Source organism: Eptatretus burgeri, chromosome 4, assembly GCF_056783735.1.
Source record: "Eptatretus burgeri isolate ZD-2024b chromosome 4, Ebu_testis_v1, whole genome shotgun sequence".
NCBI classification, from domain to species: domain Eukaryota; kingdom Metazoa; phylum Chordata; class Myxini; order Myxiniformes; family Myxinidae; genus Eptatretus; species Eptatretus burgeri.
In genome coordinates, this window is record NC_140964.1 from 66182433 (window position 1) to 66199781 (window position 17349).

Below are 17349 nucleotides of genomic sequence, written 5' to 3' on the forward strand. Positions count from 1 at the left end.
CAAACCGATCGTGATGCATTTTAAGGCTTTCCGAGAGCTTTGGAGAGATTACCTACACTCCAGCACGGTGCTGTTTTTATTATTCCTACTGCATTTCATTAGAACATAGATTGTGGATGGATGCACAGATCCCAGGAGAACAACTATAGCTGTACAGAACAATTCATATTATCGATGGATAAAAATAATATTTAATTAATATTATAATAAATTGTTTATTTAAAATATCTTCAAATTTTGTGAGTTTTTAGTTTGTTGTGAAATATTAGGTCCTCGGGTCTCCGCATAGTGGCGTACAGGCTTAAGTCATACTTCTGTTTACTACCGGAGAAAATCACAGAACCATCCGATCGACATGCTGTTAACAGTTTCAGAATCAGCTAAAATCTACAAGATATGAATATGGAGACGAAATTGATCCGGCCATCTAAAATCTACAAGATATGAATATGTACACGAAACTGATCCGGCCTTTTGGATCACTTTAAAGTAGGGTGCCCTGTAATTTTAATGTGCTCTATGGATCCTCTGGAACTCACGAATGGTACACGTTGTGTAGTCACTAAACTACGTGGTAATGTCATCAAAGTGGAGCTACTGCTGGACAGTCGAAGGGGAAAACCTGAATGATAATCAATGGATAAAAATGATAAAATATATTGTTTAAAATACATTCATGCCATCTGTCTTTTACCATATGTTGCCAGTGACGCCCGTTGAAGACGGGCACCTTTACTAGTACATACATATATGTTTGGTTCCGGTGTCACAAGACGAATTATACGCGATTTTTGCCGACGAAGTGTCTGTGTATGTATGTTTTAACCACGGCCGCTGCTAGCTGTTTGTATTAACAAGAAATGATAGGAGCCCGATTCCTGTCGTCTCTGGATTTCTCCCTCGAATCCAATTTCAATTCAGGAACAGAAAAATTTTGATCAACTGTTTTGAAATTGCCACTTTTTCTTCTAAATGCTGAATATTATGTTTAAAAGACGATCTGAATAAGTTTTCATGCTAGCAAAAGTTAAAAGTGCCCAATGATCAGAGGATAATGACCAATGAGCGGAGGAGCTCCTTGTGAGCCAACGGCCATCCATATCCAGTGCCCAACTGTGTCTGCGGACGTCCTCCTGCAGTTGGGTCACTTCTTTTTAGGAGGTTGGTGGCAGGATTTGCACTCCGGCCACCGTAAAACCCTTCATTCCGCAAAACGCAAAAACGCAAAAAAAATCTGAAAACCCACTCCGTGGGAGTACCTCCTGTGCAGCTTCCCTTCGCAGGGCAGCTCACCGGATGACGGGATTGGGGCAAAGCCTTCGGGACCCCCAATCTTTGATGATAGGAGGGAAACCACGGGGTAACATCCCTGGGTCAGATTGCGGGAGAGTGTGTCGGAGTGGTGCTGAGGTGTCGTCCACCAGACGGCGGTCTCCTTGGGTTAACCTGAGGCGGTCCCTTTGGGTGGGTGCCTGGAATGTCCTATCCCTAAGAGAGGATGATCACCTGTCTCTGTTATCATCTGAGCTCAAGCGTTTGGACATCGGGATTGCAGCTCTCTCTGAGGTTCGGAGACCGGATTGCGGCGAGATAATGGTGGGTGGTTACACCTGCTATTGGTCTGGTCGCTCTGATGGTTACCATACCCAAGGAGTTGCTGTAGCTGTGTCCAATAAGCTGACCCCAATGATAATTGAGGTAACACCGGTCAACGAGCGTATTATGAGATTAAGGATTCGTCACTCCTTAGGTGTCATTTCCCTGGTCTCTGTTTATGCTCCGACTGAGGCGAGTGATCTCACCGTGAAGGATGCATTCTACGCCACACTCGAGTCTGTGGTTGATCAGTGCCCCAGACGAGATACACTTCTAGTCTTGGGGGATTTCAATGCATCGACTGGAACTGATAGGGATGGTTATGAGGTGTGTGTTGGTCCCCATGGGTCAGGAACTATGAACCAGAATAGCACTAAGTTCCTTGACTTTGCAAGAAGTCATGGACTTAGGGTGGCTGGTTCATGGTTTCAGCGCCCACAAGCTCATCGCTGGACTTGGTATTCCAACGCTGGCGGTGTGGCAAAGGAGATTGACCATGTCCTCATTGACGGTCGTTGGAGGATGATCCAGAACTGCAGGGTCTACCGGAGTGCTCAGTTCCTCAATACTGACCACAGGCTTGTTGTAGCAACTCTAAAGCTGCAACTTAAGTCCTGGAGAATGGTACCATCCCAGCCTAGGCTGGATGTTGCCAAGCTCAGGGATGAGAGAGTAGCTGAGGAGTTTGCGAACAGGCTGAGTGGACACTTGGGGGGTCTGGGTGCTTTGGGGGGTCCTGAAGAGTTGTGGAACGCCTTCAAGACCACCGTCCTTGATGTTGCCGGTGGATGCCTTGGAGCTCACCGCAGGGCAAAGAAGAATTTTGTCTCTCAAGGGACACTGGATACCATTGAACAGAGTCGCAGGGCCAGGCTGAATGGCAGAGCTGAGCTGTTCAGGGAGCTGAGGCGTAAAACTGTACGTGCACTGAGGGTGGACAAGGAGGCCTATGTGCGAGGAATCTGTGAGGGGGTAGAGCATCACCTGTGGACAGGTGATTCTCGTCCCGCTTACAGGGGAATTCGCGCATTACGTTCATCCAAGCCCATCCCTCGGAGCACTACAGTTCGAGCAGAGAGTGGTAGGCTCATGACAGAGGAGTCTGGAGTGAAGGCCCGCTGGGCCGGTTACTTTGAGCGGTTGTACCGGGCTGATCCCCCAGCTGTCGAGTTGGACGTCAAGGGTGTTACAATCCCTGTTGCTGACCCTCGAATCAACTGTGGTCCACCTACGCTTGTGGAAACACGGGCTGCGGTGAACCAGTTGAAACGGGGCAAAGCTCCAGGGATCTGTGGCATCCATGCTGAACTTCTCAAGGCTGGTGGAAATGCTGCACTCATGTCATTGCATGCAGTTTTGTGCTCTGCCTGGAACACTGGCATCATCCCAACTGACTGGAAGAGGGGCCTTGTTGTCCCTCTCTGGAAAGGGAAGGGTGATCGCCAAGACTGCAACAACTACCGAGGGGTGACGCTGCTCTCAGTGCCGGGCAAGGTCTTTGCTCGGATAATTCTCGATAGGGTTCGCCACCATCTGCTTGAGCACCAGCGTCCAGAGCAGTCAGGCTTTACACCAAAGAGGTCAACGATTGACCGTATCCTTGCACTTCGTGTCCTCACCGAACGCAGACGAGAGTTTCGGCAGAGGCTGCTTGCAGCCTATGTTGATCTCTGTAAAGCGTTTGATTCAGTGAATCGGGATGTCCTCTGGAGGATTCTTGGTCTTCGTGGGGTGCCACCAAAACTGATCGATCTGATGTCTGAACTCTACTCTGGTACTGAGAGTGCTGTGAAGTGTGGTGGTACCATCTCTGACTTATTTCCAGTTGTTACTGGAGTTCGTCAGGGATGTGTACTTGCCCCCACACTTTTCAGCACTTGTATGGACTGGATTTTAGGGAGGATGTCGGAGAGATCAAGTTGCGGTGCATCGTTTGGGAATGTCAAGATCTCGGACCTTGATTTTGCAGATGATGCAGTCATCTTTGCGGAGACTTTAGACATCCTCTTGGGGGCCCTCGAGGTGCTGAATGAGGAGTCGGAGCCGTTGGGATTACGGGTTTCTTGGGTCAAAACTAAGATCCAGGCTTTCGGTGACATCTTGGATGCTGCTGTCCTGTCTGTGTCTGTTTGTGGTGAGGATGTTGAGGTCGTGGAGAGATTCACTTACCTTGGCAGTGATATTCATGTCTCTGCTGGCTGCGAGTCAGAGGTCAATAGACGTCTGGGTCGGGCCTGGGGAGTCATGGATTCACTGGATCATGGGGTGTGGCGCTGCCGGTACCTGTGCGGGAGGACAAAAGTCCGAGTCTTCAGGTCCTTGGTACTTCCAGTCTTGCTCTATGGGTGCGAGACTTGGACTTTGACCAAGGATCTGAGACGGAGACTTAATTCCTTTGGTACCAGGTCTCTTCGGAGAATCCTTGGCTATCGCTGGTCGGATTTTGTGTCCAACGAGCGGTTGCTGAGAGAGACTCGGATGAGATTTTGTTACCTGCATAGTCCGTGAGCGTCAGTTGCGGCTGTATGGACATGTGGCTCGTTTTCCTGACGCTGATCCTGCTCACCAGATTCTCTCAGCGAGGGAGTCTCATGAGTGGAGGAGGCCAGTGGGCCGACCACGTGCCTCATGGTTGCAACAGGTTGACCATCATCTCAAGGAGATGGGGATGGGCCTGGCATCTGTCTGGGGGATGGCCAGACGGAGGCCCCTGGAGTACCGGCGGAAAGTGGACGCAGCGACGCGCTGTTCTGGCGCATGCTCCCATACCTGACCTGAATGTTCAGAACCGAGCCAGTGTAAAAACGCACACACACACACACACACACACACACACACACACACACACACACACACACACCTCATGTGCAAAAGGCCTCGTTCAGCATTAATACGTCAGTTTGAAAGTTTCGTATTCACTGAAGGAGCACTTACTGCTTCATGTTTTATTTAGTTCACATGAGGATGTAAAATGAAAAGCTGAACAACTGTTTGCTTTCCTGATTCTCATTTTTTAAATTTGCCTTTTCTTCCACTTTAAGATTGATATTGAATATGGTATAAACTTTTCATTTGTTTGTTTTTCTTTTAATTTGAAAATGTTTTTCTGTTACAATTATTTTCTTGTGTCATGGAATATCAATAATGCAGACAGATTAATTACGATGTGAAATGCCATTTATTTTGACAAAATATTTTCTATTTGTCACAGTCTTTGATAGTTATCTCCTTTGTTTCATATATGTATATGTGTGTATATATATATATATATATATATATATATATATATATATATATATATATATATATATATATATATATATATATATATATATATAATTCCATAAACAACAACCAGAAAATCATACCTTCATGGTCTCTGTGCTTGTCTCTTTTTTCAGGCTATTAAAATACTCATTAAAGCGTCGAAGGAGCTGCAGCGAGAGATTGTGGAGAGTGGACGGGTGAGACTGGAGAATGGGTTTAAAGGACACTGGTTTTATTTTATTTTTATTTTTCATAGTCTAAGACTCATAAATAAGCTGTCACACACATACAGACAAGCACATTAGACAACAATGGACTTGACCTTTTTAAACTTCAGACAAACACAGTCAGTGACCTTGGGGTGGGGGGGAAATGGAACATCACTTTTCTTTCTGCAGTCAGCAAAGCAATTAAGGAGAAATCCCACCCCCTATCCTAATCCCTCACCCCAACCCACGGGGTGCTGAGCATCAAGCAAGGTAGCAGCACATTCCATTTTTAAGTCTGGTATGACTCGGCCAACATCATAATCAAACCTCCGACCTCCCAGACTAGCAGCGGATGTTCTAACACGAGAATATTATCATCCATTGATTATAACTCTTGAAATAATTTGATTGCTATAATCTGATCAACCTTGAGTAGGGGGGCAGAGGGAGGGGGCAGAGCAATGAAATCCCAAACTTGTTCTGAAAGTTAAACATTTTATTCTTTGATTTTATTCTCTTCCCACGATATTTCTCCCTATTACTCAGAGGTTGCAACCAGATTATCTTCTTGATTATCATTATAACTCTGATCCCTCCTTTTGACTCGTATATTCTTTTCTCTCGAGGTTTTCTGTCAATGGGAAAATGCACACTGTAAATTCAACTGCTGGAATGCCAAGAGTGCATTCTTCCTGACTTCTCGCTCAGCTATGGTTCCTATTTTCTTGGTCACTGATAGTTTAACTCGTCGGTTAAAACATATTGAATATTAAAAATCTTAACAAGGAGAAATTATAAGAAGTTTTTTTCTGCAACACTTTAAAAAAACACAACACAAGCTGCTCAAAAACCTCAATCAATATTTGATTTTTCCGACACATGCTTGTCATTGACAAACCCAAGGTGTTATCCTTTCTTAAAAATGTAATAAATTTCCTCGTTAAGTAAGCTAAGAAATGTTCTCTCACAGGGCGCAGCATCGCCAAAGGAATTTTATGCGAGAAATTCTCGCTGGACAGAGGGACTCATTTCTGCTGCTAAGGCAGTTGGCTGGGGGGCCACAGCACTTGTGTAAGTTTTTATTTATTTATTTATTTTTGGAGGGGGGAGGGTGGGGGGCATAGATTGGAGTAATTTCCTTACCCAAATAAGTTTTGAATAGATTTCCACTTTGAGAAAAACATTGTTGCAATGAGATTTATAATGTGTCTCCAACTTGAGATGTGCGAGACACAATGCACGGGTTTCCCTCAAGGAAAATGTGATTACATTTATTGCGAGTAAATCGGTGTCAAAAAGTGAATTTGAGCTTCCTCCACTCCTTAAGCTTCCTTCTGAGTAGTTAAGCCACTCTTTATGTGAATGCTATGCAGGAGATGGAAAATATGTTTATCTTTGATGGCTTTCTAACTTTTGTATTTCTACTTTCATTTCAATCTTTGATTCTTTCTGGCCTTGTCAGTTGGGGTTGTTGTGTTTTTGAGATTCTTAGGTATTCATGGTGTTGTTTGACTTTTTTAGTCAGGGGTATTACTTCACAAGTTTTTTAATGACAGTTTTGTCCTGCTGATGAAGCCATTAGGGCAGAAACGAGTAACATGAAGGTGGAAAGGTTTCTGGCAACCCTCGACTCCAATTCTGCAATAGGTCTTGATGGTTTCAGCACACGTGTCCTAAAAACTGCTCTGCTGCTCTTGTTCATCCTTCTTTCTGTTCTGTTCACCCTATCATTTGTCTCAGACTCCAAGGTCACCTGCCTTCTACTTGTAAGTCAGCCAATATCACCGTATTACATAAACATGGTGCAAAAACACATCCTCCTCAGGGCCGGATTAACAAAGGAGCACATGGGTTGCACATGCCTTGGGATCCCCTAGCCCCCTGAAAACCCAAGGTGTTATCGATGCTTAATAATGTAATAGCCCCAAGGAGGCCCCCTGAAATGCCAAAAAAAATTTCTTTCGGAAATTTTTCATGTGTTTTCATACACACACTAATCACGTGTAACCAGGCTGGTGCAATAACTAGCAGGCCACCGAAGGCAAACTTGTCCACACAAACTTAGATATCAAGGATTTTGCAACTTATTGATTTGGCCGTTTTAGCTCATCCCTGCACTTCCTCTGCACATCTATTTATTTTTATTATCGTTTTTGTACATGACCATAAATCATAAATTTTACAATCGTTGCTAAAGCTTAATTAGTGTTGCCACTTAAAAAAAAAAAACAGTTTTGGTCAGTTCGGGGGGGGGGGGGGATGTAAGGGTTGCAAACTTCAATTGCTCTTGATACCCACTTGGTTTTGCCATGTGTTTTTTCATGTACACAATATTTACACTCGTGTAAATATTCAGAACTCTGTGATGCAATCAGACCAGCAAGCGACTGTCGGCGAACTTGTCCACAGAAACCTCGTGATATAAAGGATTTTGCCGCCTTGTGATTTGGCCATTTATGGTAGACCCTGCACTTCACTTCTATTTTTTTTAAATCATTTTTGTCCAAGACAAAGCTGTTCAAATTCAAAAACGGCACAAAGAATGCTGCAATCTGCCGCTCACAAGTGATGAACGGCAAAGGAGAAATAGAACCAGATGATGGAAATTCTTGCAAAAACTCCAAGACTGACAGCTTGTTTTAAAGACTCAACCTAGCAGGTCAGCAGATGCAGCATCATGTATGTCATTTGATCCCAATCATGAAACTGACATAGTGGATGAAGGGAAAGATTGTTGTGAGTCCAACCCTTCTCATGTCGCTGAGAATAATGAATCGGTCTTGAACGCCTCTTGTAAAGAGAAGGCTGAGACCCAATCGACAGATCTGGGGGAATGGTTCCCTTTGGAGGAATCTTGCATTGATTACTGGTCAAAGTTAGGCCCTGAGATGTGCTGAAATTAAACATATGGGTAAGTACTTTGAATCAAAACAATTTTACCCTTCAATCCAAGATAAGCCCAAGATGCATGATCGTTTTATTCAAAACATTTGTTTTATAGCTTTCAACAAAATGGAAAAAGTCCCAAACGAAATTGGCTGCTGTTTAGCCAATGAAATGGTTTTGTACTGTTGAACCCCACTATTTGCAGGGGAAACATTCCTGAAAAAAATGCCACAAATGTCAGGGCATTGTTTTAAAATAGATTAATAAAATACGCTTGTGGAAGAGCGATTACACAAAACAAATCTGAACGCAACATAACAAAGGGAACAGCAAGAGAAAGGGGAAACAACAACAGCAGGGCGGAAGGAGAAAGTAGTCAGAGGTTGCTGCCTGTCTGTCAGAAGGATGAGAGATGTCATGGCAGAGAGTGGAGTCATCAGCAAAGAGATAAAGAGGATTTTCCAGAGTCAGTGAGATCATTGATGAAGATTATAAATACAAATGGGGCCGAGAACACTACTTCGGGGTACTCCAGCCTTGACAGGGAGAGGAGATGTCATGGTTCCGTTGAAAGCCACACGTTGGTTACGAGAATGGAGGAAGTCAGTAATCCAAGAGTGGAGTTGGCCTTGGATTCCATAGGCAGACAGTTTGGAGAGCAGGACAGGATACCAGACTGTATCAAAAGCTCGAGATATGTCCAGAGAGACAGCCCTGATCTCATGTCTGATATTGAGGGACTCCATCAATTGTTGGGAGAGTATAAGCAGCACGTCCAAGGTAGAGTGACCAGGTGTGAATCCAAATTGATGACCTGAGATGAGGCTGTTGGAGAAAATGAATGATTTTTATGTCAATTGGATTCCATGACCTTGATGATGATTGGAAGTACAGTAAGCTAATTGGGCTGTAGTTAAGGGGATCCATTTTTTCACCTTTTTATGTAATACTCTGATGTTGGCTGATTTCCAATTTCCCAAGTAGATATAGGAGACCAGTCCCATAGTGTTGGGAAAAAAAACCCAAACAAAAACATAAATACGTGAAGCGTGAATGTCGAAGCAGGTCACACTTTATGACCTGCAAATACACGGGGTCCATGAATAGCGAATCCGCGAATAGTGGGGTCTGACAATGTATGTATATATATATATATATATATATATATATATATATATATATATATATATATATATATTATTTTTTTTTGAATTGCACTTTGATGTCATCAAACAATTAAGTTCTCCAGTTCCGAAGGCTTGTGCGACTCAAGAAAACAGTCCGTGAGGAAGTGATAAGAATCATGTTCAAAAAAAAAATGAGGCCCCATATCGATGAAGAAATTGAAAGAGCGAAGTATTTTCCATTTCTGTCGACTTAACCGCTGAGCTCACCCATGCCGATCAACTAGCAATCATCATACGATATGTCATAAATTGGGACTCTGTTGAATGATTCCTTGTATTTCTGCAACGTGGCAGCCAGAGAGCCTTGACTTTTGCTCAAGCTTTACTTCAGTTCCTTAAAAATCAGTCTCTCAACTTCTCCGATTGTTGTGGTCAGTCATGGCAATGCCAGCAATGTGTCAGGACAGTATTCTGTCTGCCCTGCAAGCTCGACTCAAAACACTTAACCCTCTTGCACAGTACTTGTCCTGTGCCAGTCATTCACTGAACCTTGTTGGTGTTTCTGCTGCTTCTACCTGCACAGAAGCTGTCAGGTTTTTTGGGGGGGGTTCATCCAAAAGTTCTATTACATATTTCTCAGATTCAACTCATCGATGGCAGGTGTTGTATTCATGTCTGAATTAACATGTTGGTGGATTAACAATCAAGTCTTTGTCTGAGACCCGATGGTCATCACAAGCAGATGCAACAAAAGCACAGACTGGTGGCTGGAATAGAATTCAAGCAGCTTTGACAGATATTGCAAGAGACGCAGAGCAGAAGCCCAACACCAGACACGAAGCGAAGAACTTTGCTACCACAATGGATAATCTCGATAAAGCATTCCTTTGTCATCTGTGGAATACAATTCTAGTCCATTTCACCAATTACGAGTAAGGTACTGCAAGCTTCAGATACAGATGCGAAAACAGTTGTCAATCTTATGTCTTCTCTGAAAGCATTTCGTGTATCATAATGTGACTGCTTTGAGGACTTTGAGAACGAAGCAAATATATATTTCAGACAAATCAGAATACAAACCAAGCAGGTGCCATGTCGTTCAGAGGAGCAGATAATATGACAACAATGAGTCTTGAGAGACAGTCTTGTCGGTTAGAGAACACTTCCACTGCGAGACATTGGTCATAATAGACGGGCTTGCCACATATTTGGCAGCCAGATGTTCTGCATATGAAACAGTCTGCAATAACTTTCAAGGTTGTTACAGATTCCTGTAACCTTAAGCAGGAGGTGCTCAAATGCGAGGCTGGAAAACTGGTACTGGAATACTCCACATATCTCAGTCTGGAGGTTTTCCAGGTGAGATGGTGCAATTTGTGAGATTTGCTGAGCAGAGAGACTGCACTTCTCCAAGAAGGACTTGCAGACACTTTCCCAAATGTATCGGTGGGCTGTATGATACCTTTGTGTGACGGTTACAAACTGCAGTGGATATATATATATTTCGGTAAGCTTGCTCTGATCAAGAACAAACTGCATACTATGATGCAACATGACAGGCTCAGTGCATTATGCCTCATCAGCAATGAATGCGAACTACTGCGCCAGCTGGACTTTGAAGATGCAATACACGAATTTACAGCTTTAAAGTCTCGCAGACATGGCAAGATCAAACATCCTCAAGGGATTACACACATCCGAGGAGAAAAGGCGACCAATGGCCGAACGGCTTACAGAAGGAAACACCTTCCTCATCCCAATATGTGAAGGGAAAACACCTGCCTCAGATGTACAGAACATCTCCACCAACAACACACAAACTCCAAACAGGAATCAAACCCCACATAATGTAATACGTGTATAAAATGTACATCACTACGAGATCCATTCTCAAGTTGTGTGATAATTCCATGAGGATGTGCTTTTCTGCTCATTTACATTCCATTTCGTGAACAAAAATATCTCCCAGACTCGTCGACATTGTGGTTCGAGCGTTGACGTTGTGGAAGGTTGGCGGTTCAATTCCAACCCTGAGTGAATCAAACCGAAGACTTTATAAATGTTATGCGCCACTTCCTCACATGGTCCTCAGCATCAGCATTTATAGGATAGAGTACGACAAGCCCCGTGGGTTCTGCTCTTGTTCCGAGCTGGAAAAACTGATCGGCTCTTGTTATTTGTGCCCTCTTTTTGAATAAATAATATAACGTGCATATTCAACCTGTTTTTTATCTTGCCAAAACGAAGTTTTTGCAAGATATGTTAGTCAGCTTGTATGTTTTTTTTTTTTTGTTTTTTTTTTTTGTTTGTTTGTCTGTAATCACATATAAAAAATTCTGCAGAGCACAGTTATCATTGGAAATTTTTGTAACTTCGCATATCAGAGGACTATAGAGGCCGTTTTCAGTGCACAAAATTTTGAAGGTCAAGGTCAAAGGTCAAGGTCACTTTGTCGCAAATCAGGGGAGTCGACGAAACCCTTATTTTTTGAGTAATTTTGATCGGATCGTCTTCAAACTTCATGGGAATATAATTCATGGTCTGGTGCTCGGCTGATTAATTTTTGGTGGCGATTGGCCTTGACCTTAGTATGTTTTCTTTTGTTGTTTTTTTTTGGTCTGTAATCACGTATAAATCACTCTGCAGAGCACAGTTATCATTGGAAATTTTTCTAACTTCGCATATCGGAGGCCTTTTGAGGTCCCTTTCAACGCATAAAATTTTGAAGGTCAAAGGTCAAGGTCACTTTGTCGCAAATCAGGGGAGTCGACGAAACCCTTATTTTAATGAGTAATTTTGATCGGATCGTCTTCAAACTTCATGGGAATATAGTTCATGGTCTGGCGCTCAGCTGATTAATTTTTGGTAGCGATTGGCCTTGACCTTCATGGTTAGCGCCTCAGGTCAAACAAATTTGACCCCAAGGTCAAATTTTCAAGTTTTCGGAACCATATCGTGTAGTACCTCAAATTGAACACCTCGATGAGTGCTTTCTAGATATGTCAAGCTTGAGACATTATGACGTCATTTGGTGACGTTATGAGGCAAAAGCATATTTTTCATGGTTACTCTGTAGAACGATTCTCATCGGAATCTCTCGTAGGCAGATATTCCTCAAGGAGTCGCTCCTGGTGGGTAGCAGCTCTGTTCACCTCAGTGTGACCTTAAAGAAGTCACACGTGGTCACCTTTTGGCAAGATACGGGTCACCCTGCGGGTGACATTGGTTTTATATTTATTTTATTTTTCATTCTGATTCTTTAATCCTAAATACTTTATTTGCAAGGCAAATCGTTCAACAATGCAACTCATGATGAATCTTTGAGAATACAATTGTTTTTCTGATTCTGATAATGTGTCCATCTCTATTGAATATTCAAGTTTAATGATACCTGTAATGTCCTAAATTTCTGATAAATTTCATTGCATCCTGCAAGGGCCCCCTGCATGGGGTGAGTGCCCCCTCCCCACCCCGAAAGCTTAATCCGGCCCTGATCCTCCTAACTATAGGCCTATTAGCTTACTTACAATTATCAGCAAAGTTATGTTGATATGAAATTGACATACAATTTATATTAAATCCTTCCTTTTCTCCAACCGCCTGATCTCAGGCCATCAGTTCAGATTCAAACCAGTCGCTCTGCCTTGGACATGCTGTTTCTGCTCTCTCAAAAATGAATGGAGGCCCTTTATCTCAGACATGAGATACGGGCCATCTCTCTTGACGTATCTCGAGCTTTCGATATGGTCTGTCATCCCGCGTTGCTCTTAAAAGTCTCTGCCTATGCCATCGAAGACCAACTCCACTTTTGGATTACTACTACTCCTACAGTACTACACTTCCCACAGAAGACCAACTCCACTTCCTACACTCTCATAACCAACACGTGACTCTCAACGGAATCCTTTCATTTGCTCTCCTGTTAAGGCTGGAGTCCTCCAAAGCAGCCTTCTGGGTCCAGTCCTCTTCCTAATCTTCATCAATGATCTCTCTGACTCTGGAAAATCCCCTTTATCTATTTTCTGATGACTACACCCTCTGCTGTGACATCCTTCGTTCTTCTGATAGGCAGGCAGCAGCCTCTTCTCTTTATTCAGACCTTGACAAAATCACAAGCTGGTCAAACACTTAGAATATGTCCTTCAATCCTGACAAATCTTACATTCACTCCCTCTTTCCAAAAGGACCAAATGACAAACACCCCTCATCTACTTTCTTAACAATCCTCTTGAGCAAGTTCAGTCATTTTCAAGTTGACCTTCTTAAACCAGCAACTGACCAGGCATCCTCTGGCATGCAAGGTAATTCCTTGGCACATCTAACCTTTTATCAACTTGCAAGAGCTTCCTTTGCAGCTCATTGGAGTACTCCTCTCCTCTTTGGGATGGCATCCTTGCCTCATGGCTTGCACTTCTTGATGCCATAGAAACCAAGGCCCTCAAAATCATTGGTATCTCCCACGATGAAGCTGAGTGTCTGGACCTGTTAATCTCGTATCACAAACAGGTTGGTGGCCTCCCTGTCTTCTATCGCTGGGTGCACACCGCACACGTCTGCCCATAATCCACTTCTGGTGAAACTCTCAAAATCCAGCCTCACTGCTCACCTCCACCCTTTCTTCTTATTTTCTCTTTCCTTTGGAACCCACTTCTTATCCCGCTTTTCCTCCAGGGCTTAAATATGAACCACCACCTTTCGTGAATCATCAATGATTAACCCCCTTCATTAACCCTCCCCAAGCCATCCTCTTCCTTTCCAGATTATTGTATTGTCTCCCTTCTCCCTTACCCTCATTTTCATTTTTTTCTCTTCCATTTCTGTTTTGTTTCTGGTTTCCCCTTCCTTTTCTCACTGTTTTGAGCTTGTAAACCACTTGTTCACCTCCCTCCCCTCCCCACCCCCCCAATACCCCCTCCCATACTCACCCTCCTGTACCCTCCTCCCATTCTTACCCACACTCATTCTTTCTCAAAATATACCCCTATTGTGTCCCTCTACCCTGATGTTGGTGTCTTTCACCTCTTTCCACCATGTTGTTCTGTTATTTCCTGGTTACCTCCACCACCAAAGGTGCAAGAGGTTATGTCTGTTTGTTTTTGTTAGTTTTGTCTGTCTGTTTGTTTGTGTGCTGGATATCTCAAAAAGTTGTGGACGGATCCGGATGAAATTTTGTGGACAGGTTGGGTGTGTGGCAAGGACGAAATGTTTCGATTTTGGTGAAGATCCAAATCCGGATCTGGATACGAGAATTATTTAATTTTTAAAGTGATTCTTCACCATTGAGAGATTGAGCCAAAAACAATATAGTACTGTAGAGCATGATATTTCAAAAATGTATTGGGCCCGATATGTTCTCGTGGATCAGGCATTATGTGGGGAAGGTATGCGCTCTACCAAGTGCCCTTCTGGTTCATTCTGTGTTCTATCTCTCCCACGAGGCAGGGTTTTTTTTGTTTGTTTTTTTTTTGTCATACAAAAAAGTGCATTTCTATTGTTTTGACAAGTTGTACCATGTAGTTTGGTCTTTAGGAGGCTAACGTTCATGTATTTAGCTTTGTTGTAGTGTTTGGAATATTTTTGCCTTTTTATTTAAAAAATGAACTTGTGAACGTCCATGTGTCCATTGGACACTCCACAATATGGGTGGTGATCCATGGGAATGCTTGCTGAGGATGTTTTTATAACGAGACCTAATATAGAATGTGTTTTCCAAAGGCTCAAACTGTATCAAAGACTTGCAGAACTTGCTTTAAGTGTAACTAATGTAAGGCAGAACACTTTAATAGGCAACATCAGTTGGGACAGCAGAGACAATGTCATGCATCAGCATGACTCGGACAGAAGCTGTGGTTATCCCACAACGCGTGGGAAGGGTATGGGGAGAGTTGTCCTTTGGCCTTATTGTTATGTGAACTTAGCCACGTTTTACTTTCATGTTGGAACCTGAGCAAGTGAAGCTGAAGATATGTATATCTGCTTAATTGCTATTGTGTGTACGCATAGACAAAAAGGAAATGAGGACATTGTTTTTGTACATCCTGTCGTGCAGAAAAAGGCAGCAGCTTATTCGGATTGCCAAATAGACTTGAGGAGCATAATTATGGACAGCAGAAATGTCATGAAAACTCGGGGAATGCGAGAGCATTTTTAGCACATTCTGTAGCTTGTGGAGCCACTTCTCTGAAAGCAATAATAATCTACACAACAGCTACTAATGTGTTATAAACATGGAGAGATTATTTGGAACCTTTTTATTTGGGGAAAATAATTCCACCACAAATCATAGTTCGCATATGAGATTGAACGACTATATGGACACAATGCAAGTGGGTTGTAGGTGCTCAAGTTGTGAGTGGTCAGGTATGAAGTGCACCGTATCATATGACCATGACGCCTTGTCTTGTAGGGAAGCAGCTGACAAAGCGGTGAGTGCTGATGGAAAGTTTGAGGAGCTGGTGGTGTGTTCTCATGAAATTGCTGCCAGCACTGCCCAACTCGTAGCTGCTTCAAAGGTTGGGCTCTTTAACCCACTGCAATGATTTTTTTTTTACAACAGGAATTATCACTTTATATCATGAAGCTTTATTTGTTATTGGCTGTGGCACACTACGCTGTCAACAAACAAGAAATAGTTTTATGGCACACTGCTTTGGTAATTAGAGAGTTCATAGAACCCCTTTGCCTGAGCAGTGTTTATGTTTATTATTCAACTGAAATAAAAGAATGATTTTAAAACTCGTATAAAATAAATTCCGGACATTTAGTGCCCCTGATGCAGTCTTGCATATCTCTTTATATAACATGTCCAACTACTGCAAAACGGAAGGGTTCTGAAAGTGGGGAAAAAGGTGATTAGTGTTCTACAGCATTGAAATATATCATTAAATAGAAATACAATAATGGCTTTAAAGGTCGTATAAAAAAGAAATCTGGAAGTTTACCACTGTAGCTGCAGTGTTTTATACACCACCTTATTTAATATGTTACATTAGCTCTTTGTGCCTGTTGTTTGTGTCCTTTATGACGTCCTTAAAAACAGTAAGTTTCCTGTGTGGAATGATCTTTAAATTTGATTGACTACCAGACAGGCAGAGAGAGTAAAATTAATCATCTCACTCCTCTCTACGCACATGCGCAGTGATAAACTGATGTTTGCGGACAGACGGACAGACAAAGTGAACAAATTTCTTGACTCCGCTTTTTGCTTCACGTGCATCGGGTAACAACAGGTATAGCTTGATGGGGGAGAGGGAGGGTGAAAGAGAATTTACGACTCAGAGAAAGAAGCTACAGAGTTCCATTCCGATGGTGCAGTGTGTTTTTTTATGTTTAATTTTGTATACCTTGTTGAGGTTCTTATGAGAGATAACACACAACGCACAGCAAGGGGGACATGAAACAAGAGGGGTAGGAGAGGGGAGACCAAAACAGTGGGGAACAGACACATTAGGAGATCTGTGGAAGGGAGAGGGATGGGGCGGGGTACATGGGGTATACAATATGGGCATTGCAGGTACTTTCAGGAAGGAAAGCAGGGAATTTGAAGGAGGTGGGTTTGGGGTGGATTAGCGGGGGTAGAAAAAATTGAGGACTTGGATGGGGGACGATAATAGGGGGTGGTGAACAGCTGTTTTGAAGGCCTGGAGGGAAGAATGGGATTGAACAGAGTGAGGGAGCTTATTCCAAAGGTGGGAAAAAGAGGAATGAAAGAGTGAAGATGAGCAGTGATTCGTGATTTTGGTAGTTTTACCAGAATGGGGTTGTTTGTGGACGTTGAGCGCCTTGTGGAAATATGGTGGGGACAAATCGCAGACAGAGACCTCTCACTCTGGGGGGCGAGACCAGAGATGATACGGTAGAAGACAGAAAGACCACTGACCTTCCTCTGGTGAGAGAGTGAGAGGCCCAAAGACTCAACCTCATCGTGGGAGATACCAGTGATCTGAAATGCCTTGGTTTCCACAGCGTGAAGCTGAGAAAGGTGGGAGGCAGGAGCACCAGCCCAGAGGGGGAGAGCAGTACTCCATCAGACTGTGGACAAAAGCCTTGTATGTGGTCAGGAGCTCAGGTGGGTCGAGGAAGGACTTTGCACGATAGAGGATTCCCTGTCGGTGACTGACTTTGAAGGCCAGGTTGGAAATGTGGCTTTCCCAGGAAAGGTCATAGCAAATAGTGAGACCCAGAAGCTTGAATGAAAGGACTTCTTCCAGAGGATTGTTGAGAACGTCGATGGGGGGAGGTGGGTGGGGGGGGGGTTCTAAATG

General features: G+C 43.3%; 1 protein-coding gene across 2 annotated transcripts in view; it reads left to right on the forward strand.

The window, feature by feature from the left end:
* Positions 1-17349, forward strand: part of HIP1R (huntingtin interacting protein 1 related) — a 139062-nt gene that overhangs the window by 88163 nt on the left and 33550 nt on the right. For both annotated transcript variants that reach the window (XM_085878504.1, XM_085878505.1), the window contains 3 exons: positions 4998-5060; positions 6043-6143; positions 15492-15597. In XM_085878504.1, coding sequence (XP_085734630.1) covers positions 4998-5060; positions 6043-6143; positions 15492-15597 — 270 coding nt within the window. The remainder of the gene's footprint in view (positions 1-4997; positions 5061-6042; positions 6144-15491; positions 15598-17349) is intronic.